This window comes from Argentina anserina, chromosome 6, assembly GCF_933775445.1.
Source record: "Argentina anserina chromosome 6, drPotAnse1.1, whole genome shotgun sequence".
NCBI classification, from domain to species: domain Eukaryota; kingdom Viridiplantae; phylum Streptophyta; class Magnoliopsida; order Rosales; family Rosaceae; genus Argentina; species Argentina anserina.
In genome coordinates this window covers 31,717,506-31,745,335 of record NC_065877.1, presented here as the reverse complement: position 1 = coordinate 31,745,335, position 27,830 = coordinate 31,717,506, and the positions used below count along the sequence as shown (strand labels likewise).

At 38.5% G+C, this 27,830-nt stretch overlaps 6 protein-coding genes across 6 annotated transcripts; all 6 read right to left on the bottom strand.

The window, feature by feature from the left end:
- Window positions 1-4,628: 4,628 nt before the first annotated feature.
- LOC126797301 (protein MICRORCHIDIA 7-like) lies at window positions 4,629-6,836 on the bottom strand. The gene has a single exon (XM_050523948.1). It carries the CDS (start codon window positions 6,834-6,836, stop codon window positions 4,629-4,631), a length of 2,208 nt encoding a protein of 735 aa, XP_050379905.1.
- Window positions 6,837-7,795: 959 nt separating this feature from the next.
- Window positions 7,796-10,346, bottom strand: LOC126797300 (glycosyltransferase BC10-like). Its single transcript, XM_050523946.1, has 11 exons — window positions 10,284-10,346; window positions 9,833-9,934; window positions 9,634-9,750; window positions 9,424-9,548; window positions 9,228-9,299; window positions 9,033-9,114; window positions 8,853-8,933; window positions 8,643-8,684; window positions 8,439-8,531; window positions 8,071-8,223; window positions 7,796-7,966 (listed from the first exon to the last, which is right to left on the bottom strand). Exons 1-11 carry the CDS (start codon window positions 10,344-10,346, stop codon window positions 7,796-7,798), a joined length of 1,101 nt encoding a protein of 366 aa, XP_050379903.1.
- Window positions 10,347-10,409: 63 nt separating this feature from the next.
- On the bottom strand, window positions 10,410-12,227 carry LOC126798598 (uncharacterized). Its single transcript, XM_050525606.1, has 5 exons — window positions 12,055-12,227; window positions 11,781-11,937; window positions 11,639-11,689; window positions 11,377-11,469; window positions 10,410-10,701 (listed from the first exon to the last, which is right to left on the bottom strand). Exons 1-5 carry the CDS (start codon window positions 12,210-12,212, stop codon window positions 10,645-10,647), a joined length of 516 nt encoding a protein of 171 aa, XP_050381563.1. The 5' UTR covers window positions 12,213-12,227; the 3' UTR covers window positions 10,410-10,644.
- A 677-nt stretch (window positions 12,228-12,904) lies between these two features.
- LOC126798582 (calcium permeable stress-gated cation channel 1) lies at window positions 12,905-17,985 on the bottom strand. Its single transcript, XM_050525589.1, has 12 exons — window positions 17,837-17,985; window positions 16,995-17,341; window positions 16,688-16,834; window positions 16,056-16,191; window positions 15,462-15,563; window positions 15,215-15,334; window positions 15,032-15,112; window positions 14,527-14,867; window positions 14,179-14,424; window positions 13,726-14,050; window positions 13,402-13,635; window positions 12,905-13,272 (listed from the first exon to the last, which is right to left on the bottom strand). The coding sequence occupies exons 2-12, from the start codon at window positions 17,303-17,305 to the stop codon at window positions 13,012-13,014; spliced, it is 2,304 nt and encodes a 767-aa protein (XP_050381546.1). The 5' UTR covers window positions 17,306-17,341; window positions 17,837-17,985; the 3' UTR covers window positions 12,905-13,011.
- A 2,011-nt stretch (window positions 17,986-19,996) lies between these two features.
- Window positions 19,997-22,465, bottom strand: LOC126798587 (uncharacterized). The gene is made up of 3 exons (XM_050525595.1): window positions 22,200-22,465; window positions 20,566-21,864; window positions 19,997-20,440 (listed from the first exon to the last, which is right to left on the bottom strand). The coding sequence occupies exons 1-3, from the start codon at window positions 22,380-22,382 to the stop codon at window positions 20,213-20,215; spliced, it is 1,710 nt and encodes a 569-aa protein (XP_050381552.1). The 5' UTR covers window positions 22,383-22,465; the 3' UTR covers window positions 19,997-20,212.
- Window positions 22,466-24,696: 2,231 nt separating this feature from the next.
- Window positions 24,697-26,669, bottom strand: LOC126798593 (ribonuclease 3-like protein 3). The gene is made up of 3 exons (XM_050525601.1): window positions 26,239-26,669; window positions 25,328-25,471; window positions 24,697-25,216 (listed from the first exon to the last, which is right to left on the bottom strand). The coding sequence occupies exons 1-3, from the start codon at window positions 26,632-26,634 to the stop codon at window positions 24,827-24,829; spliced, it is 930 nt and encodes a 309-aa protein (XP_050381558.1). The 5' UTR covers window positions 26,635-26,669; the 3' UTR covers window positions 24,697-24,826.
- Window positions 26,670-27,830: the final 1,161 nt, after the last annotated feature.

Below are 27,830 nucleotides of genomic sequence, written 5' to 3'. Positions count from 1 at the left end.
GGGTCTTGTGTGAGGCGTGTTATGAAATTGGGAGGCTGACGGTGAGCCAAAAGTTAGATAGGATCTGTTGTAGGTGGAGATCGGGTAGGGATGTGGAAGGAGGTGACTCTACTTATTCAAGGATCTCGGTGGTGATGTTGCTGGAAAGAGGCGCGAACGGCAATTAAGGTCACTAGGGCTCCGACACGGTAGGTCATGCAATTAGGCTTGGGTTTTAACATAAGTTCAATCGCGGGCTAAGCTATATGCTTGGAAGTCAAGTTCAGGTTTGGGATCCGCAAGCCTGGGCTTGGTGGTATTTGCTGGTGCACTTAATCTCTATAAGTCTACTATGATGAGGCCTATACGTGCTTCGGTGCTTGTACCACAATCACATGCTAGGCAAGTAGCTGATCTTTATTGGTTCATCTAAGACGATTTGCTTACTTGTATTAGTTGTATATGAGTTTGTTCGATTGTGATTTTTTATTCTTGGTTTGTTTTTTTCTTAGATTGTAAGTGTGGTATGGATGTAAGCTATTAAGTCTATCGATTGAAATTCTCATTAAAAAAAAATCTTACTTGACTTAGTCACTTGTCACTGAGACAACTATTGTTTAATAATGATATATATCTTAGGTTGCCTGTTAAACTTGAGTCGGATTATCTTGCAAGTATTTACGGGTAGTTGTAGAAAAAAATATATGAAAAAATATATTTTTGATCACTTTCACACGTACATCTTTAACAATGGTGTGAGTTGCTATGTTGGACACCAATATTGATTTTTTTTTTGGTCAGGACACCGATATTGATTGGTAAGTTAAGAGGTTGGACATAGCTACTCTCACCAAAAGCATCAATTGTTACTATTGTTGGCTATCTTGTTATGTCACTTTCAGTTTATTGGTTCCTTAATTTTCAATACTATTTTCTCTTATTATTGGTGACGGCATACATATAAATTTGGTTACTATTTTTTGCATCTATCCGGCGACCAGTCACACTAACCGTAGCGGCTAGTGAATTCAAATTCAACAGAAAACATTATCCATGACTTCAATAGTTAAATAGCTCAACAACTCTTGATTTTGATGGCTATAACAAAAAACTTACTTAACATCACATAAGTTATATACCCATCATCTCTGTATTGCAACTCATGACCTCAAACTGATTATAAATAATTCTCTGCTAGGGTTGAAAATTAACGACCAAATTATGATGGCAACGGTGACCTTCAAAAAGGTTGATCTTGGTGAACCCCCGACTAGGAGGGAAGGAGTCTCTTCTTTCTCTTTTTCTGATGGAAGGTAAATGGCGGCATGGCTTTTCCCCGTCCGGCATCTCAGCTCTTTGATTTTCTTCTTCTGGTGTTGACGAGGGGTGGAGAAAATCCGACTTGGGTCGAAGATTGCTGCGATCTCCTCAGTTCAGGTTGTAATTTTCTCATGGGATCTAAACCGTTTGATGGTAGCACGATGGTTTGGTGGTGGCGGCATAGGTTCACAGTCACTAGTTCTCTGATCGGCGGCGATGCTTTTCGATAAGTTTTCAGGAAGGGTTTGTCAAGGTTTCAAGGCTTTGTTGATGATAATGCGGTTTCAACTTAGAATTAGTTTTTGTTTGTTTTTGCAGAGGTGGCAAATGGAGCGGCCCGGTCCATTTTATTCGGGTAAAAACAGTGCTCGTGATATGATCGGACTGACCTATTTATTTATCGTGCTGGGCTCGGACCGGCCCATTTGCATAAACATCAAGCCCACAGGCCAAGAAGTGGGTTGACCCAGCCCATTAGCATTATAAGACACAATTACAATAAAAAAATATTATGTAATTAGAGTATTTGTTTTATATAGCTATGTATAATAGTAAAATAAATAAAATACAACAACATATTATATAATTTTATTTTTAAAACGTTATGTATGTCAAAACAATGACGTTTTCTTCACTACTTTAATAATATTTGCAAAATATTGTAGTTAAAATAATGAAATAATTAAGACATTTTTATTTAAAAGTTCTAATATTCAAGTTTAATAATGATAATTGTTTAAATATTTATATAAATAATATAAAATTATGTGTTTAACGGGTCCGGCCTATGAATTTATCATGCCCGGGCCATTCCGGGCTCAAAACGGGCTCGGCCCCGTGGGCTAAAATATCTCGGCACGGCCCGGCCCATTACAATAATGGGCTCGGGCCATGTCGGATTGACTTTTAACAGGTCGGGCTCAGACTTTTCGGCCTATTTGGCACCTCTAATTCACACCATCAACTTGTTGTGGCCGGTTTTCTCAACTTGGGTCGTGGTTTTTTTTACGACAACAACAATGCAATGATGCAGGTGGTGGCGGTTTCGGTTCTTGAGCTTAATTTGATCTAGGCCTTGTTCATTGATGGGCTTGCTAAGACTCATATACCTTGGAGCTTTGTTATTTTGTTGTGGACTTGGTTAGATTGGGTATTTCTAGCCCAATGTCAGGTAAAACTAGTCGTGGAGGTGTTTTCATCCGCTACTAGGTTGAATTAAGTGAGACAAATCACAGTGTTTAGGAGATTTAGTTTGCGATATTTATTTTATCTTCTAATTCTTCCTAAGTTTTGAAATAAATGTGTTATAAATTGTATTCAAAAGGTATGTGTACTTTTGGCGTTGTGAGACTAGTTGTTTCTAGGATTGGATAGTCATAAGGGATAATTTTTATTATCAGCTCTCATGGATGGTTTATATATGTACTAGTTGCTGAAAAAAAAATGTCTTGACTTCGTACCAAAAATAGTCAAAATAATGCTTTTGAGTGTTAATATATACACTTCGTTCAAAGACCTCTATTGGTGTGCTACAAAGTAAAACCATAATTAAATAACTTATCCACCAACAAAAATTAAGGTGAACTACTCAATGACTAGTTCTCGCTCAATTAGTATGAAGAGTTTCTATTGAATGATGGCTTCCTCTAAGTGTTTCACGCAGTGTAAATACTCTCTAAAAAGACAAAACTTTGTGCATAAACAAATTATTAAAATTTATAAAAACAACTTAAAGCACTTGTTTGTTTGTTAAAGACCGGTCCACATTGTTGAGATATTATTCACAGTTTTGTCTTTGAGGATGTACTTCAAATGAGTCCTCATTATGTGAAGCTATTCTTACTCATATAATCACACCTTTTACTCTTGGCAAAAATACCGATTTGCACCTCAAACTTGGCTGAAATTGTCAATTTGCACCCTGAACTTGTATTTGAGTCAATTTACCTCCTCAACTTGGTAAAAATTGCCGATTTACACCCCGAACTTGCATTTGAGTCAATTTACCACCTAAACTTGGTAAAAATTATTGATTTGCACCATATCCGTTAAATTTAATGTTTTCAATCCAATTTTAAGTCACATGTCATGCATTTAAGGGGCAGTATTGTCATTATATATTTATTCATATTTAATAATGAAATAAATTAATAAAATTACTTAAGATGAACACTTGCTACAATGTTTGTTTTTTCAAAACATGTTATTGATTTATATATTTATTATTTTATGTGATATGGTATGTTAAAAGATATTAGAAAAATATAAATAAATAAATACATTGAAAATTAAAAATAAATGTGTGTTCCGAGAGAATTACTATTCTACCATTGTGTGTGTCTTAGTCTTATTAGATTTCCTGTTAGAGATAGATTCGCATCTTTGTAATAGATTAGGACTCCGAATCCTACGGGATTGTGGTTATGTAATGCCTATATATTGGACTCATTATCAATAAACGGTTACGTTCTGTTTTATTACGTCGTTATTATTCTCGTTTTGTTCCTCCTACAACAATGTGTACATATAAAAATATATTTATACCCAACACACTATATTTGAATGGGTGGATATGTTGAATATATAATTCAAAGTATGGTTAAGTATGTAGAAAAAAGATGTAAATAAATAATTTGATTAATAAAATAATCCTCATTTTAAAGAATATTTTTATTTGTTTTTAAGAAAAATATATATAGAAAATGACAACATTACCCCTCATGTGCATGACATGTGACGTAAAATTAGATAAAAACAGTTAAATTTAACGGATGGGGTGCAAATTGGCAATTTTTAATAAGTTTAGGAGGTAAATTGACTCAAATACAAGTTCATGGTGTAAATCGGTAATTTTTACCAAGTTTAGAAGGGTAAATTGACTCAAATACAAGTTCATGGTGCAAATTGACAATTTCAGCCAAATTTAGGGTGCAAATTGACATTTTTGCCTTTACTCTTTCCTGGGAGATTTGAGATCCGTAACCTACTTGCTTGCTAGTTTCCTTAAGGGGCAGATGTCCTCATCACTTACTTCCAACCGGGGACAAACTCTAATACCATATGCACCAACTAAGTCCACATAGCTAAGTAATATCCACTTTGGACCCAGCGACCTGCATAGTTTGTTATTGAGGTTGCACCCCAAAACACGTCCTTATTATAGGAAGCTGACATTGCTCATATAGCACAACTTCTACTCTTCTGGGCGATATGAGATTTGTGACATGCATCACATTGTTTAGTGGCTGTTTGTGAATTTATATCTACATTTAATTCTTTCGACTTACATTGATGAGAAATTTGGGTAAAACAAGTTGCTAGGATACATCTTAAGCTCGCGCCTCATCCAACAGTTCAATTAGAACTTTCTCCGTCGTGTTCAGATTCACAATTTCTTGATTCGCCTTTTCGAGCTGATTGTATGCATCCTGTAATTCTTTCTTCAGCAAGTTGTTTGCTTCTTTCTCTCGCCGTTTACTCTCCTCTTGCTGCATGTTCAGTTTCTTAATTTCTTCATTTGCCTTTTGAAGCTTTTGTGCACTCTCATCCTGCTCCATGTTCAGTCTCTTAATTTCTTCTTTTGCCTTTTCGAGCTGTGCACGCAATTCTTGAATAATATTGAATGCACCGGATTTTGTGGTGACCGGACTATTGGCTCCACATTGTGTAGACTGTTCATATCGAAAATCTTCACACCGGGAAGAATGAGGATGCATCACTTCATCCGCGTTCTTCTCAGAATTTTTCTTTGCCTTATCAGTATTTCTGCCATTAGTTTGCTTATCGGAAGTGGGCTTCATGTTGACATTACCAGATGAGGTTTGGGCTGTCGCAGAAGATGGTATATGTATGTCAGCATGTGGATTAGAAGAGTTTAATCCAAGCACAACTTCTAGGCGAGGAGTTGATGAATTAAAGGTTGCTTGCAATGTGGTTTTCTTCTGTATGGTCATGTTCCCATTGGGAGATTTGTCTGAAGAAACCTTCTGACTTTTGTATGGGGCTGCAATTGTATTCCTATCAAGTGGTCTCTTGCGTGAAGACGACTCAAAATTAGAAGCAAAAACTGGTCTCTTACGTGAAGATAACTTGTCTAAATTTGAATTTAAAACTAGCCGACTCTGGCTGCCTGACTTATTAGCAGCTTCCCTTTCTTCAATAATAGCCCTTTTATTGCGTCGTGGAGCATAGCCAATCTTGTGACAATTGGTAGACCAATAAGATTTTTGCGTTTCTGCTATCTTCTGCTTGAGTCTATCAAGAAGTATGGTATGCTCAAAGCCCTGCTTATCATGAGCTGGGTTTATATAGTTGGCTTCTATCACACCTATAACCCCCCGACCATCGCTTCCTGCAGCATTCCATACTCTCCAAAAAGGCGTGATTAGTCTGTTCCGATGATATACGTTAAACCCCTGAACATCAAGATGGTTCTCTGCATCTTTCACAAACCCAAGGGTGACCGTAGCAACCATCTCTGTATCTTTCTTGGTTTTCCTCGTTATATATGTCTCGTTATCAGGTAGCTTCGGCCTATATGTGATCTGCTCAGACCACATCAAATCATCCAAAACGTTGTGATGCATAACATCCTTGCGGCGAAGAATGATTTTGAAGTTGGTGGGAAGCCGCAAGTAGAGAATTGATGCGTAACTCCTTAACGAGTGACGGTAAGTCAAAAAATGTCGAGAATTAGGGTACTTCTCGGCCATTTCTATGTTCTTCTCGTCTCGATTTGTGCCTCGCATTTGAATATCATGAGGTTCACTGTCCAAGTCAAGCTCCAAGTTTCCTTCATCGTCCTCCCAAAGGTTGTATATGATTATTCGAGTGCCTTGTTGCTTCATCGTAGTAAATTGACGGTTCAATTCTCCCTCACTCCCAAACGGCGACCACTCTATTATCGTCTGCAAACTGTTGTTCCAGTTCTCGCTCGAGGATCGAATAATCTTGGTAGGGTCAAACCCTCGTCTTCTCTCGTAGTCCACCATGGGAACTATAATATCCTCTTTCTTTGTGCTCCTCAAGAAAGTGTAAGACAATAATCCTATGCTCTGGGTTCTGGCAGTACGAGAGAAGACGATGACGTCAGCCCCAAGCCTCATGGTACTGGTTTTGAAACCGTTTCCATATTGTCCAATGGTGTTTGCTGTCTTGCTTTTCTCTGAGTACCCTAACGACATGCACTTCCTCATCTTTTCCGGGTCCATCCCGCCGCCGTTGTCTTCAATCAGGAGCATTTTGCTCCGGTCTTTCTTGCTTGCAAGCACGTCTATATGGACATAGGTAGCACCGGTGTGGACCTCGTCCAGTGCATTGTCTAAGAGCTCCGCGAAAGCTCCGAGAGCCCACTTGTGACTCGTTGCATTGGAGTGCAGAAACTTGGGGTGCATCCTGGCGTGATCGAAACCATTAGTGGAAGAAGAATCGATATTTCTGCGGATGTTGCGAGGAGCGCCTTCGTATTCACCAGCCTTCCAAAACTGCTTGGTGCAGGTTTGGCGACCATGAGGGTGATGGTTGTTACTTTTACCCATAGATGGTGCTGGCTTTGCAAAACGTCTAATTCGAGCTATCAAGGAGACTGAGAAAGAAATTCAGAATATGTGAATTGTGACTATGTAGCAAGTGGCCCTATTTATAGAGTCCGGGGTATATGGAAATCATAATCCTTTTTGGTTTAGGATTCCTCTCTCCTTTTGAATTCCAAAGTGATTTGGATAAGAAACCTGCGAGCTCGCCTAGATTCTCTAGAATATAATGGAATACCCCTTTCCTTTACCTATTAGGAATAAATTAGAAAACAAATTATCAATTTCTTCACGGAAACATGAAGTTTAGCCGCATTAGAATTTTTATTCGTACCAGTTACAGACTTACAGTTCCCTAGCCATTATAGATTACTTCTGGCAAGGAGATTATAATTACAGTATTTTCTTTTATCTGTTTTCCACAGGGGCAAACTGTAAGCAGATTAGCTCTAGCTTACCTACTCTTCTGAAATATTGCGTTGCAGGAAGTGCCGTTTATTCATTGTATGGCTTCCTCTTCTAATTTTTTTTAATAGAACAAAAAAGATATACTACGTAAGTACGAATTGCTGGTTGTTTTCATCAACTAAAGTTGGCTAGAATCCTGTCCATTTAGGATCTATGGGGATGAGTCACAGTATCCCTCTAACACCCGTGAAACATAGTTTAACATCACAAACTGAAGAGACCGCACCAGCCTAGCTATTGCAGTATAGAACTGGTAGATCCTTATTAGAGGAGTTTGATTACGGCTTCAACTTGCCACATGAGACATTAAGTTCAAATTTGAGTCTGTTAGTTATATGAATTCTCAACTGAGATGTTTCTTACATAGCCAGCAAATTTTAGGCCATACATTTTCTTTTTCTCTGTTCAAATTTGAACAGTAATGGTTGTGAATTTCTTATGCCGTAGGAGTTATCTCGTCCACCCCTTTCCAGTTTGATTTAAAAGGCTAGTAGATATCATGATGGTATTGCTGTTTCATCATAAGAACCAACCAGACTTTCTCTCAAGAGGCGCACTGCAGCTCGAGCAGTGAACTTTCTTGCAAACAAGAAACAAGGAGTGACTTTTGAATTGGTATGGCAGAACTCATTATGTTGTTCATACTCATTATAGACGTGGTTGATTTCCTGTGTGATTAAAGAGATGTAATTTCAGAAGCAAGGTACAAACTCGTTTTTATTTGATGCATTGTTGCTTTTATAACAGGACTAAATGTAGTAGAACCACCAACCTTTATTTCTTTTAATTTCTGAGGCGCTGCATCTGCATAATCAAATGTTAAAGGGTGCCAAGATCTTGTCTTCCCTGTTATGTTTGAGTTCGACTGATTCCATAATGTATAAGTCACTGCTCGTCGTTCAGGTTGGTTGTCAGTTCCACTTATCTTGGCACACAACACAGATGAAGAAGAATGAAAACCCGAAAAAATAAAAATTCTGGACAAGTATTTGCAAATGATGAACAGAGATATCACGCAACATCCAAAAATTCATTATATTTTCAAAAGAAGCACAATGTTAATGATTATAGAAATGTTTCTATGGTTATGTTTGATGATGTTATACCAAGACTGAAAAGCATAGAAAGCATTCTGCTTACTGCAAGTAGTGTCTGCACATAATGTTCATCCGGGATACAATTACGATGCTTCTTAAATCTAAACAAAGGAAGCTTGAGAGTCCAATTGATTGACTGTTGACATGAAAGTTCATATGTATGTCAAATACAGCCTCAAATGGCAGATGATAAACCTCTTTTTTCATGTAAAATGTGAAACAGTGGAAAAGTACTGTATTCACTTACACGGAGTTGCCTTCTAAAACTCGAGGGTGTAGGTGGCCATCGCTGAAAATTAAGCCAAAGTGCACAATATTATAACCGAGTCATCACATATTTTAACTTCAGTAAATGAAATTTAATCACAATGCAATCTTTCTGTATTATAAGTTTTAAACACTCTTCAAAGGTTCCTGGAAAAAAAAAAGAGCAGATAATGATGGACTGCATGTATACCTTGCAGAATTGCCTGAAGAGTGGGAAAACAGTGTTGTCATCCACAACAATTTCAGCATGTTTTCGAACCAAGGTTATCCACTGTGACGAAAGTGAGATTACCACATTGTATAGGGAATCAATGTCTTGAACTATATTGGTTGCATCTCAATTTAGCAAATACGTAGGAAGAGATGAAACCTCGGATCCTTTTCGCCATCTCTTCTTACGTATAGTGGGTGACATCTTCGGATCATAACGACATCCTTTAACATCAATAAAGCTTCACAAACAAGACTACACAATATTTAGCTTCATTGTTTCTTGCAGCTAACACAAAGCACAGCTATAATGTTTCTCAAAATTTTCATTCTACTGATGTATATGTCCCACTACCTGTCAACGAAGCTTTTGGGAGAAGACAATACATAGTTGTAAATGTAACTGAAGTTGTAGAGAGGTACACAGCTGCACGATAAGCAGGCAGAAGAGATCAGACTGAAATTCCGTTAAGCACTGAGGAGCTAGTTGAAGAAATTGATTAGCAATAAAACACTTATTATATTGACACAAACTGAGCAGATTTACCTACCTAACTGAGAGAAGGGAAAATCTTTGATTGGCTCGCTCATAAAGAGCTTCCTTAAATAGTAATCGCTCTGATTCAATCATACTTGATTCTCCCCAAACTACCTGCAATGTAAATAAATCATCAATCTTCGAGGAACAAAGAAACGTGTCTGGCAACTAATGTATAGGAAGTTGAACCTGTTGAACTAGTTTAAAGAAGCAAGAAGCCCACCTTAATGCTGTTGTCTAACTGTCGACCAAAGAAGAAGGCAGACCTTGTTGCAAATTCATCAAAAACAAAACCAGGCTCTGAATGAATGTAAATAGAAAATATGGCTGCATCACCATTCTGCAAAGCTCACAATGAAACATGTAAGAACCTATCTTATTCAAAATTCTAAACAAGCAGTGATACTAGCTGGGAAATGAACCTTGAAGAAGATGCCCCAGAGAAAATCAAGAGGGAGATTGCGACGAACCAGGAAGAGAAAAGCAACCTTTGGAGGACTTGAGGTTGGAGTCAGAATGGAGTACTACTATAAGGAAAACCAGAACACATAGGGAGACACAGGATGATGATGAGTCTTGACCTCAACCTTGAAAGTTGACGCATCGGTGAGCTTCTTCTCTTTGTCATGGCTGTTTTTGTCTGTTTCCTCATACAATCTTTATGGAAGTCTGTTTGTTGAGTATCATGATAATCTTTATTGTGCATCATAAGTGTGAAGAGAGGGAGAGAGAACTGAAGGAAACATATAATATTTTGAGGGTGGTTATGAACTCATGAAGAGAGGAGACTTAAATTGGACAGCTGAAACTGCATTTTGCTTTTCTGTTTCGCTAGTTCTGGTACATGTTAAGAACCCGGTGGCAATAAAACACCTCCCAGTATAAGAACCAGTTATGCCCAAGATCTTTTTTTCCCCTTATCACTTCTGCCTCCATTTATATTATCAGGAATTGGTGAATCGTAAATGACATTATAAACTACTATGTAACGGAACCTTTGTTCGTAGACAGCAAATTTTGTATAACACTCAAATCCATCCTTACAACAGAAATTCAATTCTTAAAAGGAAAATAACATGTTTCCAGCATCTACAGACTTTTGATAAACGAGGAATACAATATACATCTTACACTAGTTCTTTCTCCGTCCATTTAAGACTACAGCAATTTAACAGCCCATAAGAGTGGAGCTTAAAGAATCAGTATCAGTCTTAAGTATCTTGTAAGGATCCCCCTATGCAGCCCTCATTAGATATGCTACTATGCATCCCAAAATAGCACCAGCAACAACCTGAGACCAAATAGTACCGAAATCATCACTGAAGCTCAACATTACGATAAGGAAGTTCTTACTGAAATGTTCCTGACACAGCTATAGTAATGGTTATCATCGGGACATCAATTAACTCCATTTCCTTCCCTAGTTAACCGTTTGAGATCTTTAAGGCTAGAGCCAGACCTAGACCTTGTAATTAGCTAATATCACATGGATAACAATGTTAGTTCAAGGTATATATGTCAGATTCCATTCATGTGGTCTGGGAACCAATACATCCTAGTAATACCAATTTCTGAAAAAGCAAAGTCAGCATGCACTACCTATGCAGGTACAATGACATTATCATTGGCCGTGGATACGATAGCTACAGCAAAAAAAAAACAGTTGCTTGATGAAAGTGTTAGGACGATTAGGGGTGGGGACAAGTGTAGAAGACTAGAAGATGTATGTATATGTAATTTTAGTGGATTTTTTTCCTCGTTCAATCAGAATTGGGCTAATTAAGGCCAAGATGCACAAATGAGATTAATACTTGTCCTGCTTCAGGAAAAACCACAACAACAAAAAAGAGGTTCCAAAATTACTATCAAGTGGAGGTTATCTTTTTCCACATACATACTATATTAGCTGGAGGTTGTAATTCGCTGAGCTTAACAGAAGTGCAGCAAGCTCAGAGCTACTACTAACCTGTACAGGAGTATGTCCAAGCGAATCACGCAAGGGTCTAACAGTGGATAAAGGATGCTCCGGAGGAAGCTCACACACAATTTGGTTCAGCAACTGCAACAAATCGTCAACACAATTAAACATCATACTAAACAACACGTACTATTCCGTAATCAAGCATCTCAATACAACATGTGCTACAACTTTAACTTTAATCCCGATCTCATTTCTAAACAACACCACAATTTAACCACAAATCATGTAAAGAAAAGAAGAAATTTACTTCGGCTTGGCGACCGGCATGAAGTCTCACTCCCGTGGCGTCATACATTACCTGCAAAACGCGCAAATTACATCACCACCTACCGATTTTTCACAGAACATACTAAAAAACGGAGAGGTCAAATTATTTATTATCAACATACAACTAACGCTAAGACTAGGGCCAGAGCAAAAGCCGCTCCTCCGGTGCCCTGGTCCAGCGCAACGGCCACCGTCAGCGCCGTCACCGTCGCCGAATGCGACGACGGCATCCCGCCGGAATCCACCATTCGTTTCGTATCCCATCTCCTATCTTTATACCTGATTTAACCACCACCACCAAACTCAAATTTGACCTCAATTTTCATAATTTAAACCAACTGAACTACAGAAACTTCTTCAATAGGATGAAATAAAGGGGCAGAGTAGTATACAGACCAGGAGGTGAAGAGCTTGAGGAACTGAGCGACGGCGCAGGCGACGAACGCGGAGGTGAGAGCGAGGTTGGCCTGGATCGAAGCCGTTGAGGCCGTAAACGACGTCGACGTCGACGCGGTGGCGGACGTGGCGTCCGCAGCCGTCATTACCTCGTCCATCAAGAAATGAAGAGTGAAAAGGGAGCTTCTTCAGTCTAAAATGGCGGGTTGCGGGCCTGGGGCCCACGCGTTGATTCCAGCCCGCCAATCAGCATTGTCGTTTTGGTTTTTGACCACCAATCAGAGAAGAGAGAGTTTCTTGTCCGAATCAGAGCTGAGTTGGCTTTTGTTTTGTTTTTCATTTTTTATATATTTAATTTAAGCAAATGCACCGTCCATTTTACTTGCTCTTTTTATTTTATTTTTTCATTTCCCAAAATGAAAAGTAAATACTGGATTGATCAAGAAGCAAGAATAAGGGTTTTCTAAATGGGAAGTAAAGTTGTTTGCAGATCACAAATAAGAGTTGCATATTTGTGCACATTAGACATCTAGATATATTCTTTAAAAATATTCTTCTCTTAACTCGGATATCGTTTGAACATTCATCGATTTATTTAAAACCACAATAAAACTCACGGGAATCATATATCATTCGAGAGAAATTGATTTTCGACGTGTTGTTTTAATGTAGACGGTAGTTCTTGGTGGTTGTTCTGGTTGCCGTTTTATGTGATAATGGCTAGAAAGCATTAACAAGATAAACACAGAAATTGCAGCAAAAAGTCATTAACCTTCATATCTATCAATTGCAGTTGCTACAAAAATCTTCGTAAAAAGTCTACCCCACCAAAAAGCAAAAGCCCCACATTTGGTTTTGCTAGTCACTAAACACTACTGTCATCTACACGCGTGAACTGTCTCCCTGCTAAGTCCCAAATGTACAGCCAAGTGAGCCAACAACGATTTGCATGTACTGTTAAGGCTGGATCATCAGAACATCTTCAGCTTCAGACGATCGTACAGAACCACTATATTTGCTGGGGACGGGTGTGTTCTTTCGAGATTGGCGCTTTGTTGGGACGACAACAGGCTCCTCCTCCAGTTCATCTGAGGTTCCATCGCTGTCGCAGTCATCTGCACCCTTGAAAACTGGGTGGATGTATGCACTTTGAAGGAAGCCTTTTATGTTGAGATTAGGCTCTCTCACACGTTCTAATGTATCTTTCCTCATTGCTTCCTGAAATTCACAGTAGAAAAAGACATAAAGAACAATATCAAGTATTCATGGAGTTTTGGCTCAAGGAACAATGTCTAGAAATATTCAATCAACCAATGGAAAGAACGATGTCTAGAGCTATGATCAAACCTGTAATGGATTCTTCTTGAACGCAGGTTCATAACGGCCTTTGCAAAATAAATGGAACCATATGGTTAACACCGGGAGTGTGATGAGCAATGGAGTCGACTGAGCAGCTTCCTTTGTACTGAATAATCCCATCAGTAGTAGTTGCGAGACAATCAGTGCTGTAATGATTCGCCCATGGACATCAGGCCAGAATGCTGCGGCACTCTCATACTCTTGATTGTAGACATTTATAATCTAGAATGGATGCGAAAGTACTCTGTCATGTGATTGCATATCATTAACCAATAAAAATATAACAGTCATCTAGGAAGTATCAAAATTTACCTGATGCCGGTATACAATATATGCTAGGCCAAAGAATACTATTATGAAAGGAAGTAGGATTGGGGACACCACAGCATAAACAAGGCCGAGTAGAAAATATAGTTGTATTTGTGGTTCGCCAGTGTTGAACCCAAGGGTTCCTGGATCCATGGCCTCTTCCCTATCCTTTTCAGTCTTCACCAAGAAGGTATTTTTTAAGTGATACATGATCAATGGCTTCAACCTTAGAATCTCCCCAGCAACTCCAGCCCACCCATCAACCATTATATAAGTTATAAAGAAGGTCGCCTTCATAGGAATTGAAACACCAATTGTAATTGGAATACTGCAGAGATAGCCAATCAATTTAATATTATGCACATAAGGTGTAGTCAAGCAACAGATCAAGAACAATTAATAACTTACTGCTTAAATTTGCAAGTAAAAAGTGTAAGGGGTGAAGTAAGGACATACTCATTAGCAGATTGGTGGAGGAACTTATCCAATTGTTGAAACGCAGTTCCAGTGATTATACTCCCAAGAAATACGTTAATAAATTGGAAAATGTAAAATCTAGTTGCAGATCTCCTCTCCAAGGCTGATATACTAGTAAATCCTTCAAATTTGGACATCATCATCAATATAGAAGGAAGAAATATTAGAAAAAGCTTCAAAGCAATTCCAGGGAGGAAACCTTGGATAAATGACTTTATGAATTTCCTGCATGAAGAATGGTATATTGTTAGTACAGTCAAAATTTATGTCCGAGTGTACAGTAAAAAAGATGTTGCACATGAAGATATTTACAGAGGTTATACTCACACTTCAACAATGGCCTTTAGGAAGGGAGCTGCTCTTTCAATACCCTCAATGTTTGCAAGAGACTGAACAAATGCGATGGGTATCATGAAAAAGAAGGTGAGGAAGAAGAAAGCAACAGCAACTATGAGCCTCCTAATTGTCAGTGAAACATATGGAATTGCCAGGTTATCCCAATAAACATCACGAGGTTCTGGAGCCCACTCAGTCAACCATAAAGTTGGATTTCTGGTTTGTTGAGTTTGTGCACAAACAGCAGCACCCCATCGATTTTTAAAGGAGACAAATGCTGATGGCATAATAGATTTAGGGTTATTTGTGATCCTATCTCTCTCTGAAAATATCTGTCAATAGTACACAAGAAAGAAGACAATGTATAAGTGATCAAGTTGATGATCTATATAATCATTTGGCTAATCAACTGTTCTTTACTCTTTAATATCAGATAGAGACAAAATAGAGTAACTGGGATGAAATATTTTCACAATAGTTCAGAGTAATTGACTACCTCTTTTGATAGCCTTGCAAACTCAGATGTATAATGATCAATTCCATCCACCTTCTTACCAAAAAGACCAAGAAATCCAGTCTGCTCAAAGACATTGTCAAGATGAATGAGCAAATTTCACAAGAAAAAGAAAAGTAGAGAAAAAGTAATTAGAGGAATACTATTTCATAAGGAAAACGATACCTTTGTTATTGGTCTGTGGGAAGGATTTCTTGAAAATTTTAGTTGATAGTAGTCGAGCCAATTCTGAATTTTCTTCTTCTCATTGACTAATTTAGAAAGTTTATTTGCATTGTAAACAACCTGCATGCAAATACTTCAATAATAAAAATCTAAAGGATAACAAAAGATGGAACGACAACAGGTTGTTGAAATTAGCAATTTTTAACAAACACACACAGTTACTAAGACAAAAGCAAAAGGATCAAACCTGATGAGTGAGATAGTGGTCTGGGTGATTGACAAGAAAAAAATGCTCCACAAGCTGACTGATTGTTTCATCAGGATCTGGTGGCACATTTCTAACCAGTACCTATAGCATATTCATAATATCATTTCACAAGAGTTTTTTTTTTATATAAATCATTTCACAAGAGTTAGTAATAATAAAAATGAGAGCAAAGTAGAATATAAGTTGTTGATTATAAGGTGAAAAAAAGACACATGTGCCATTAGACAATGCTTGCTAAATGAAAAATGTCACATTAGTTTTTGTTTGAAAGCAGAAAACAAAAAAAGGCTTGTAATTTCAGTCAATAACTCGAAGTTTGTATAAAGCAGAATGTTACATTGAACAATTTATCAACTTCTTATGATCTTAACAAATCTCCATAATTAATGTTCTTTACCACAGAAAAAATAATCAAGTTCAAGTAGAATTGAAAGAAGTCATTTGAGCCGATAACTTTAACCCCTTGACCCATGTAATGAGTCCACCCAAGTAGATATAGTGTCTCACAACTGTGCATCAATGTCATCATACTCATCAGATCAGCTAAAACACATTGTGTCAAGTGAATCTTACTGTGAACTGATCAGGGCGCCGTTGTTCTGATGCAAGAAAATGCAATCTCATTGTTGCAACGATCTCATACTCCCTTTTCAAAACATAGCATGTCCAGAATGTGAAGGCATAGGCCATTACTAAATGAGTCCAAAATCTGTATCAAACAGTAAATAATCATTGTAAGGTAAATCTCCTTAAACTAGTATGCTAGACAATCAGATTTCACTAATCAAAATAGTAAATGTAAAACTGCAGTAATTAGCATTCTGGTTTACTTGGCAGAGATTGTTTCTCTAACCCGTTTCAAGTTCATAGTACCAAAAAGGCAAATTTGAACTAGTTTTGAATTATTTGTATGTCATTGCATATTAGCTACATAAGCAGATATTGTCAGTTGAAGGCAATGAAACATTAAGAAAAATTACAGCTGCGGAGGATATTGTCAGTTGAAGGCAATGAAACATTAAGAAAAATTACAGCTGCGGAGTCTCCAACAGTTAATAATCATCTATAATCTGAAATTGTGTGCAAATTCATGCACTATACCACCATGTACACTCGGAGGAACAGAAAAGCAAAAACAAAAAAAGACAGAAAAAATCAATATAGGAACAAATAAATCAGAGTGCAGTATACAGTGTGTTGCATACCTATGAGAACCAAGAGGAACATTTGAAATAGAAAGCTCATCTAGGTCGCTGTAAACTAAATTGGACTTCTTTAGGGTGGTATTGGTCCAATTGACAGGGACCATGACTGAATAGGCCAGCAACGTGATAGGAACAAAAATCTTAAGCCTGCATATTAATGACCAGAAAACATATCAGTCAGAGAAGAAAAACATCAATAAATCAAAGACAGAAAGAAAATAGGCTATGGTAAAATGAATTCAACAACAACAAAAAAGAGTTGCTAGAGATTGTTCCATTTCACAATGTACAAGAAAGACAAACCTACCCTGTCAAGTAAATCCTCAAGTAAACAGCCGAATCCAACCCCGCATGGCCAATCAGCTCAGGTTCCGGCATTTGCAACGCCGCAGGCATCCAATTCAGAAACTTTAAATATGACCTGTAGTCCAAATTCACAAACTTGCTTACAAATGCCCCGCCCAACGGACTGGCCCTCAGTCCTTTGAGATACCATTTAGGAAAGTAGACCCTATCGTTCACAGGTTGAAGCCGGAGTATGGCAAACATCACAAAGAAGGCAAATGCAGTCAGAATATTGATTGCTGCTGCCACTCCTATATCACTCAGTGTAGCCATAACTTGCTTCAATGGAATCTATCCAACTTACAGCCTCTCCTGTATAAGATGAAGAACAAGTATAAGCTTCAAATCTTATCAATCAACTACTTAGATTCACCAACATAACGGTGGTTTTCAATCCACCAAACACAGAATTCATTGAACTTCTCAACAATCCAACCCTGAACTACTAAGACTCAACAAAATAAGTGGCCATTGGTTTTTCAATGTACCAAACACAAAATTGATTAAACTTCTCAACAGTCGAAACCTAAAGCATCCCATTAACAAACAATAAACTCAGGCCTAAAAGATAGCATCTTTTCAATTCTACTGCACTGTTTATCTCAAAAACCAAACTCCAAAACACTTTACAGGTACAGAGCATCAAATCAAGTACAAAACAAGCAATTCAAGCAGTGATCTATTTCAAGTTCCCATCTTTTTCAGCAATTGCATCACACATTGACTCAACCTGTTCTACTTCAGCAACCAAACAACCCATAAAATACATAAAAGCTTCCACGTTTGAAACCCAACAAGTCTCACCTCAATTACCAACGGAACTTTCAGAAGCCAAGAACTCCAACAAGATCAAAAACGGCAGCGTTTGTTCTCAGAATGCAACAAAAAAAAAACCAAAATCTTCAACTGGAAAACAATGAGGGAGAGACCAAGTTGGGCTTGTTTCAGAAAAGGTGACTAAAGAGTGAAGAATTATACGCTTTAGCGAAAAGGGGTGTGATTTTGTCGCTCCAGCAATGAGGAGAGTGGTGGTTACTAGTACTAAACAGTCCCATCGGTTTTTGGTTTTATTTTCCCAACTTTATAAAAGTTTGATTAGACATTAATCTCGTCATTAACTAGCCAATTAAATTTGGTAAAACATTAACAGAATTCTTAGTACCTGGGGGACCAGATTGGATTTGCTTGTCGGTATCCGGGTAACGTCTGTCAAGTGTCTCTCTCCGGTGAATCTCTACTCTTACGCCTGTCACTCTCACTCCAACGGCTACTTTTCTTTTCTTCCTTTCTTTTGGTTTCTTCTGTGCATGAAGAATTTTGTGACTAGTATTCTGGGTGTGATCCAATTATCAGTATTATGTATGATTGATCTGAACCTTTATGAAGGGGAAAAAAGAATTAGTTCGGGTTTTTATTTGCTTTTGGCTTACTCTACCGACTGTGGACTCAGAATAAAAGGAAGAAGAAATTGGTGGGGAGGTGGTGGACTTCTAGGACTACCAGGACTCGATGAAATGTTCTTTGCGTGATTGTACATTTTGTTATCTTTTAATTTTCTTTCCTAAAATTTTGGTACCATTTTTGGGACTAAAAAAAGAATGATATCAGTCACTGTGGTCATCAAAGGTGAGACTAGTGGATCTGCGTGGATGGTTTCATCATCAAATACTAGTTTAACTGCATTGATTTATCCAATCACTTCGTGCTGAGATCATATACTAGTAGTTAAATACAGATTTGATCAATTTCATAGTGACTTGACACTGTCTTTATCTAGTGGAAGATCATATCCAACTGCTACATGAGTACATGACATGTTTGCAGCGATCATCTAAGTGGTAAGCTGCCAACTTCATGTTGGAGTTCGATTCGTTCGTGTGTTAAATATATGGAAGTAATACGTACTCCCCCAACCACAGTGCTAGCCGACATAAAATAATTGCAAACCGAACTGATGAAGGTGCAGCCGTGAAGGATATGAGATTCAACTCATATCTGGCAGTTGCACTTGCTAGCCGGCCAATCCGATTTTGTATTGAAAGATTGAAATAATGAGTGGAAGAGCCTGTGACAGAGAACAAAAGGAAATTGTTGATCACTCCATTTAAGAATCTTTCTTGTCTTGCGTAGAGTTAGACTAGTGTAGAATGTTGGTTGTGGCCTGTGAGTGTCTGAATTCTCAATCTTGGTATCCAAGCAAGAAATTTGGGAAAGCCATGAAACTCACATGGCTGCATGTTATGTGAATTACATCAACCATTCTTTCAGAGATCAAATTCCAATTTATAACAGATATCCAAGGAATCCAACCATTATTGATCTATTGCTGACTTCCAGTGATTATAAAAAGGCTCATAGACGTAATTTGAGGATGAACAATTTAGCATTGCAACTGAAAAAGAATAAAGATTAAGAGAGGCAAGTATAGCATACATGAGCGGTATGTGATTGTCTATATATCACACACATCCAGAACAATATGTTAGACTTTACATTTCTTTAGATTTTAGCTGATCAGAATGGTTGACACTTCGGGCATGGTTGTACTAATGCTCGGTGTCTAAGTACTACGTCCCCCCTCGACGTTTAACCTTTTTTTTTAATATATATTTAATGATTTTGATTTTGATTTTTGCTGCGTGTTTGGCTATTGGTCCCTTGCTAGATAAGCTGCCTAACCGAGTATGAGTCTTCAAATGGCCGTAGACTTCACTGATCCGGGTGAGTTTATTTTCCCTAAAAAAAGGTAATATTTCTGTTTTGTAATATAAATTTCTATCGAGTTTCAGTGCTTTGAAAATCAAGCTCAAGATACTGATGCTGTTGATGACCTTAATTTAGGTCCTCTTTGGGATATAGGCTGCAAGTAGTAAGCACTCTGCAGTCTGGACTTATCAATCAAGGCACCACTCGTCAGTGCCTCAGTGGTTAAGAACTTGTGTGATATCTATATATTATATAAAATGCAAGAGTTCATTTCTAACGGGAATTCCCATCTCCATCGAATCTTTGTAACTTCTTCAAGTGATTATAATCGCATTGGTACAATTTCACATGCACAAAAAAGGATACAAATAATTCATTTATTCCCTTCAACTTTATAAGAACACAAAACACACCAAGCAGACTAAGAGAAGGCAGGGAATATGGGGAAAGTGAGAAACTCACATCTGGCTCGCCTTAGTTCTTTTGATGGACGGCGACACGGTGGATGTCCATGTCCTTCAACATTACAGAACGCCCACATGAATCGCACGGGGCAGTCCTTGACCCACAGATACTCTCATGCTCAGACAATCCTCTTAACTTGTCCCGAACATCAGCAGCAGAACTTCCAGCTTGAACCATGTCCCCACAGAATCGACATGGAACGAGGCGCAGAGGGCAAACTGAGGCTTGATGTTGGACCTGCAAACAGGAAGAAAACATTGTTAGATGTTCATACAGTAATATTGATCAAATAAGTTATTAGTAATTAAGGAACAATAATAAAATCTGATGGTGCAAGGAAAGGGGCGGAAATTGTTGCTTACCATGTCTTCCTTCTCCAGCACAATTCCACAAGGGCAGTAAAGCGGTTCGTGGAACACTTTCATGTGCTTCTCCATCTTTTCTTGATGAAAAGGTTGTCCACATTTTTGACAATGCACATGATTTTTGGCCTCCTCAACCCTAAGAACAACTCCACAACCAGTATGCTGACAAACAACATTGTTTCTGCTACAATACGCTTCATGCAGTGCAATACTCCGACTGGGTATATAACGCTTACAATTCTTACACTCAACAGTATCCACGTCCATTGATGATGAGGAAGATGCAACCTTCTGGCCTACCTTCTGATTCCTGACATCTTGTACATTCACAGATACATGGTACTTAGTTTCTCCCTTAAAGCCATAAACACAAAGAGTATAAGTTCCTGCCTCCAAGCTCTTATCTTTTGAGCTAAGGATCAAAGTCTTCGAACCAATGTCATGGGATGACCATTCATGCTGGTGCCGGGTAGGGAATATGAGAGGATGCTTCGATATGTAGATATCACTATCACCAGAATTTGTCTCTGGTTCTATCCTCACCTCAACTTTGGCATCCCCAGATGCAATGTCCTCCCAAGTAGCATTATCTATTGAGAATTTGTAATATGTGTAGTGTCCTTCGTTAACCATTCCAAATTCTGATTTTCCAAATGTAAGTGGCTTTAGGACATTATCATGAATGTTCTCCACAGCAGCATCAGGACCAACTATGTCGACTTCAATATCTGTTTCTAACACAGATACACTTGAAGAGGGTTTTAATTCAAGAACCTGTAACTTATATACCAGCTCCCCATAGTTGACTATAAATATATCACCTTCAGAAAGGGTGGCATGCTGGCGAAGGCTTGTTTCGAGGATGGCCTTGTGGTTAGGCAAGTCTGAGAAACCTACCCTAAGAGGTTGAAGTTTGGCATAAGTTCCTTTAGGCAGCCAGACATAGCGAACTTCTATCAAAGGGACATCTGGTGCATTCCCCGGATATAAATTCAGCCAGACATGCGGAGGAAGCCCAACAAAACCTTCATCAGCTGTGAACTCCAAAACACCTGAATGTGTGCTCCGACTCTTCCCCTTCTCATCAACTATGTTCGAAGAACCCTCCCGATGAACTACCGATAACTTAAAATACAACGGCCCCTTATCAAAAGCACCCTCATCCGACAGTGCATTGAAGCACGATGGCGGCAGCTTGATCTTATCTCCACTACCCTGAGAAACTACCGCTTCCAACACTCGGTGGAACACAATTCCTCTTCCCACAAGTAAACTCTCCTGCATTTCTTCATCAACCTAACAACACAAAATACAACACATTGAATCCCAAGCTACCAATCACCCGATACAAATCGATCTCAAACTAATTCACCCTCACATCAACTCACAAAAATCACATGTCTAAGTCACCTCATCACTAATAAAATGAGATATAACTACTTGGGTAATTCTAGACCATACAGTACTTAGGAATTAGAATCTTGTACCTACCCATATCAATTCTCAGGTTCATCATATACTTTAGGACACAAAGTTACAATCTTTAACAAAATCAAAGCTTGAAACTAAGCGAAAGATCAAAACTTGGAATTGAGAGCAATAAGAAGATTAGTGGGTATGAAGAAGCGAACCTTAATCTGGGCTTGTTGGGCATCGACGGCGCGTCTGGATCGCTCAGCTTCTCGGGCTTCACGTTGCTTGCGGGCTTCGTCTTTAGCCTTTCGCTCCCTCTCCAATCTTCTCCTGGCAATCTCTTTCCTCTCGTTCTGCTCCTTGTTCAGCTTCTCTCTCGCTCTCCTCAGCTCGTAATCCATGTTTAGAGTTTTGGGGTGTTCGTGTTCTGGGATTTCAGAAGCTTGTAGTTGGTGTTGGTTGAAGAAATAACTAAATAAATAGAAGCAATGAAGAGAAGGAGAGCTTGTTTCGTTCTTATTTTGTTTCCTTATTCCAGAAGGATCTGGGCCGTTCTATTGTCGGCCTCGTAGGCCCAAGAAGAACAAAAGAAAATAATAGAATGATATCCGAGAAGCAAGTCAAATGCTACGGCTAATGTTCTACGAATCGGACTCGCAACATTTCACTTGAGAATAGCAACATTTTACTTGAGAATAGCAGTTTTTGATATGCAATCTTTACTTACTTCGAGTGTAATTTGAGTTTGAGGAAGTTTATAAGCAGCTTGAATAAAAGATCACGAATAGGTAAAAGGAGTAGTGAATTGACGCCAGCAAATTTGCCTAGAAACTCAGATTCTGTCAAGTATTACTCCACAATTCATTTGACATTGTTATTAAACAAGTGCAAACTGAAAATCTTACCAAGGAAAGAGATTGAAGGCTCATGTTGCTTAGATGCAGGGGCGGATTCATTCATAGGCAAGTTTAGGCAAGTGCCTAGGCTAGGATTTTATTGTTTGCTTGGACTATAGAGCTTTTCCGTGGAAAAACTCATATCAAAATGGCAGTTTTGGGCAAAATTATGAAAAGAAAGAGTTGCGGGCAGGCCAGATTCACATACAGGCCAGCCTAGGCCTGTGTTTACCTTAAATTACATAGGTTTGGTTGAAGACAAGCATGGTGAAAATGGCAAAGTCTGGGGAAGAAAGTCTGTGGAGAAGACAACGAACATGAGTTATTCTTCTTTTTCCTTTGATTGCAACATAAATAATGCGATTTACCATTCTCTTTAATTAATGAAAGACCAAACAAGTTAACAAGGTCGTTTGGTATAGAAAAGAAAGGAAACAAAATTAAAGCCCGACTCTTTGATTAGGGATTTTTTTTTTAAATAAGTGACGGATTGTCATTGATAAGGGAAATGTAGGAATACAACATAAACACGGTCCACCCATATTATGGCTTCGGGTCAAATTAATAGAACCATACAAAATAACTAAACAAAGTCTAATAATCTCAATACCGTAAATCCTGAGGGGAATCCAGAAGAAAACCAGAGAACTGTGAACGCCTTCGAAACATTTTGAGGAGCCACCCTCGAGAAGAGCTTCTCTAATAGGTGAAGTAACCAATAAGCAAAACAAACCCTCAGTGTCCCAAATTTGAACCCAGCAGTGTTTGGGCCGCAACACCCAAAACCCCAACTGGACCACCCACAATACAAGCCCAAACTGATCTAGGTACTCAGCACAGCGCCCTTGACACCCAAAAGCGCTCCCCACCGCTGAGAGCCACGACCGCCGTCGGTGGTTGAAGAAAAACCGGGCAAGGCAACCTGCACCTACTGATGACGACCTCCTGATGCCGCTCAGATCTAGCTCTCCACCAGCAGGCAGACCGACGGACCCAGACACCAGCGCACCCCATCTCAATCGGAGCAAGCAATAGGGATGTGCAACCCAAGGCCGCCTCCAACTCCAATCCACACCTTGGATCTATAAAGAACGAAGACCTGGATCCCAAATTCGGATCTAGGACCTCCAATTAGATATGTCATCTGGCCAAGCCGGTGACGCCTCCCCAGGCCGCACCTTGCCACCATTCCACCACGCCGAACTTGCAAGACGTCGTTCCTTTTCTAACGTTTCGACCCATCTCTCCTCACCAATACGAGAGAGCACATAAGAGAAGGGGATGCGACAACCGGACGGTTGAACAAGGAGGGTTCTCGAGCCTGGGAGACTCGCTGGACAACGACTATGGGCGGCAACGGCGACAGCGTAGGCTGCAAAGGACGGAGGGCTAAACCCTAACCGCTGCATAGTGATGGGATTGAGAGCCCCCATTACCCTTGTTTTTTTTATACTTATTGCAAAGAAATAAACTGAAAATTTCAAATTTTTACTCTTTGATTAGGGTTATTAATGCTTTTTGGGTATAATTTTTTTTTTTAAGAATTCCTAACCTTGAATTTCAATAAATTTGAGGGGAGTGTTAAAAAAAGATCTTGAACTAGAATCATTGCAATTTTTCTTTTAGCAAAACTTCCAACAACTATTTATCAGACAATCTCGCAAAAAATGAACATTGAGTTTTGAGTTCGCAACATCTAAACTTCTATTTATTTGATTTTATTTGTAAACACTAATCTGTCCTGGGTGAGCAAATTTTCTGGATCCACCACTACTTAATTAGATGTTAAGTACCACATAGGGTACAAGAAAGGGTGATAATCAGATTAGCCTTCATTGTTTCTACAATTCACAACATGACCGAGACAAACTAGATTTTGACATCACGATCATCTATGGAAATTGCCTAATTTACAAGGGAGATACACAAACATTGATCAATGTTGTTCATTAACATCGGAGTATTCTTCGGATAATTGACTTGTAGGACTCCAAGGCAACTAGAAAAAGACTCCTTAACCAGAAAAAAATCAGTTCAGATGGAGAACTCTCTTTATCTTGCGCTTCAGCAGTGTCTTTCTCCCGTATTACCAGCCATTCCAACTGGTTATCCAATGCAGCTTTTGCAGCTCGATTTTGAGCAACTTCCTTTCGATATTTGTAGGTACCTCTACCCACAAACTTACCGTCAATGAAACAATCAACGAATTTTTCTTTCTCCCATGAGTCTACATAGTTGAGACTCCTATTGTTCTTCTGGCACATTTCATGAAGCTGAGTGTTGAAATGTACTTGAAGAGTCTCCGGAGTTATTATCGGCTCTAGTAACCCCTTGAACACCTTTTGAAACAAATTTGAAAATTGCAGCTGTTAGAAACTTAAATTGCTACTAGCATTCTAGCAATGATCGATACTAAAGAGTACGTATGTGACCAGAATACTAATGTATACCTCCCACACAGAATCTATTGAGTTGCAGTCCTTGAAAATTGCCCCGACTATGGATTCGGTGAGTTCAGCAAGATCTCTGGGAGCATCAATGAGACCATTGGAGTGCAAAGGATAATCAAGAACTCCTCGAGCAAACTCTTGGATCTGTACAAATATCAGCAAAAAGGTCAGGGATTAAACACAAAGCTGATGGAGACAAAGGCACAAAGCTGTTGAGTTTCATAGTCTCATATAAAAGAAAGAACCAAACTACACTTATAGAGTTGATCCAAGGATTAGAGAATGCAGGCAAAATTACACCGGTGGACACCCAAATAAGATTTGTATGTCATTCCAATCTTTGGGTATGATAGTACTTGATGATAACTGCTAAGTGTTGAATCTAGAAGTAGCTAGATTGTACCAGTTGGTCTTGTACGTTATTGCAATATTGCTTAATAGGTAGGGAACTCCAATGGGGTCGGCATGAAGCTTCTAAAAGCTTAGCTAAATAGTCGTTTTGTCATAACCCGATGGTAGGTTGCAGTCACAATCACAAAACGTCAGAGTCTAACCGACTCAAACCATCAAGTCGTTGCCCCTATAAGACAATTTATAGATTAAGACTACAACTCTAAGCCTCGGAAACATACCAAATTCTGTAATCAAATCATGCTTGTTGAGACATTTAGTTATTTACACGTCCTTGTTCACGTACTATTTACAAAAATGAAAAATTCCACTGTGTATAGGAGCATGAACTTAGATTGTGCCCTATTTCTAGAATCATAAAAATTTAATATTCTGAACCACACCCCAATCAGAAAATAAAATAAAAGGAAACATTGAATCCATATCTAACACCTAATTGCAACCACAAAACCAAACGATTCACAATTTATATGAAGTAATGGTAATTGTGATCGACTTACTTGATATTCAAGCAAACGTTTCTTGTGGCGAAGGTAGCGGTGGAACCCGTGTCGGAGCGCCACACGTGCCAGCTTCTCGGCGTCAACATTGGCGGCCCTGAGGCGGGTCAGCTTTCCGGGAGCCAGATCCGGGTACAAATTACTTAGTTCCCGGCTGAACAACAAAGTCAGCACGGCGTCGCCGTTGAACGCCAAACGGTCAAGAGAAAAGCTGCACTTGTAAGAAGAATGCGTGAAGGCCTCTTCTAGCAGAGCCTTGTTCGTAAATTGGTACCCTATGATCTCCTCTACTTCATCAAGACTCGGCAAAGACGACTCTGTGGTCGCTTCTATCTCTAACAAGCTTTGTTTCAGTTCGTTCATATGAATAGGAGTTTCTTGGGGTTCTGCTCCCATGTCTGGAGGTACACGAATCAGAGAAAAAGGGTTGATGAGGGAATGATGAGCTGAAACTACAAGAGTTCTTGGACTGGTTATATATACAAATTGAAAGACAAAATATTGATGAGATGTTTTGTTAGGGGACGTCCCAAATATATTATTATTAATCAGTGAGAAAAATTGTATTAGTCTAAAAATAATAATGAAAGGGTCAACTATATCCTTGTATAACTTGGAAGAGACATTGTTTCTTGATTGCCTAGAAGAGTCATTGTTTCTTAATTTCCTAGTCAGTAAGGATTCATTAAAGATTTTGGATTTATAATCAAGATCATGATGTTTAAAACGAAAGTTGTGTTCATTCAATCTCGATCTCTATAATCAGATTTTATGGTACGTCAGTATATATGAGGTTACAGGTAGGTTACAGTGTTATACGTTTACCACACGGAATAAACAAACGGATGAACGAAGACAAACTCATTAATGTGTGAGGATACGATTACCTACCTTAGTCAAATCCTTAGAAGAAGTACAAAGAAACTCACTTTTTTTCATTTTATGCAGCGCTCATGGGTACGTGCTCTCTAAAACATCAGAGGTCGCTAATATGTAAACAATTCAAAAGTGATCAAGATCAATAACCTTTTGTTTAGTTGAATATTTGATATATTAATTAGTTTGTCGAATATTGCACGATATTAGTCATCTATTTTGACTCCATTTTAATGATCGTGAAACCCTAACCGTGTAAATAGATAAAAAAGAAGTAAGATGTTGAAGTTACATTTATGCCTCTGGTTCAGATATATATGTTGTTAGTGATTTTGTTTGTTATACACATCAAATTGTTAAATACAAATGAGTGACATCAAATTCGTGCTCTAAATTTTGTGTCTATTCTAAGGTGCTGGTGTGCACACTTTTTTTTCTGCTCACTGTACAATTTAGTAATTTCGTTGGACCTTCTTTTAAATTTTGCTACATATTCAAGATTTTTCAAGCTTAATGAAAAAAGAATTGTTAAGGCCCCTCCTCTATAAATGATAAAAATAAAAATAAAATGAAAAATACTAAAGGAGGTGTATGACTTTGTTTCTTTAAGAACGAGTAGGTGAATCACAAGGTGCCATATATGGAATCATCAAATGGCCAAGTCGTATACATTGAACAATCCCTAACTCGATCCGCTGACATGAGCTAAGGGATTT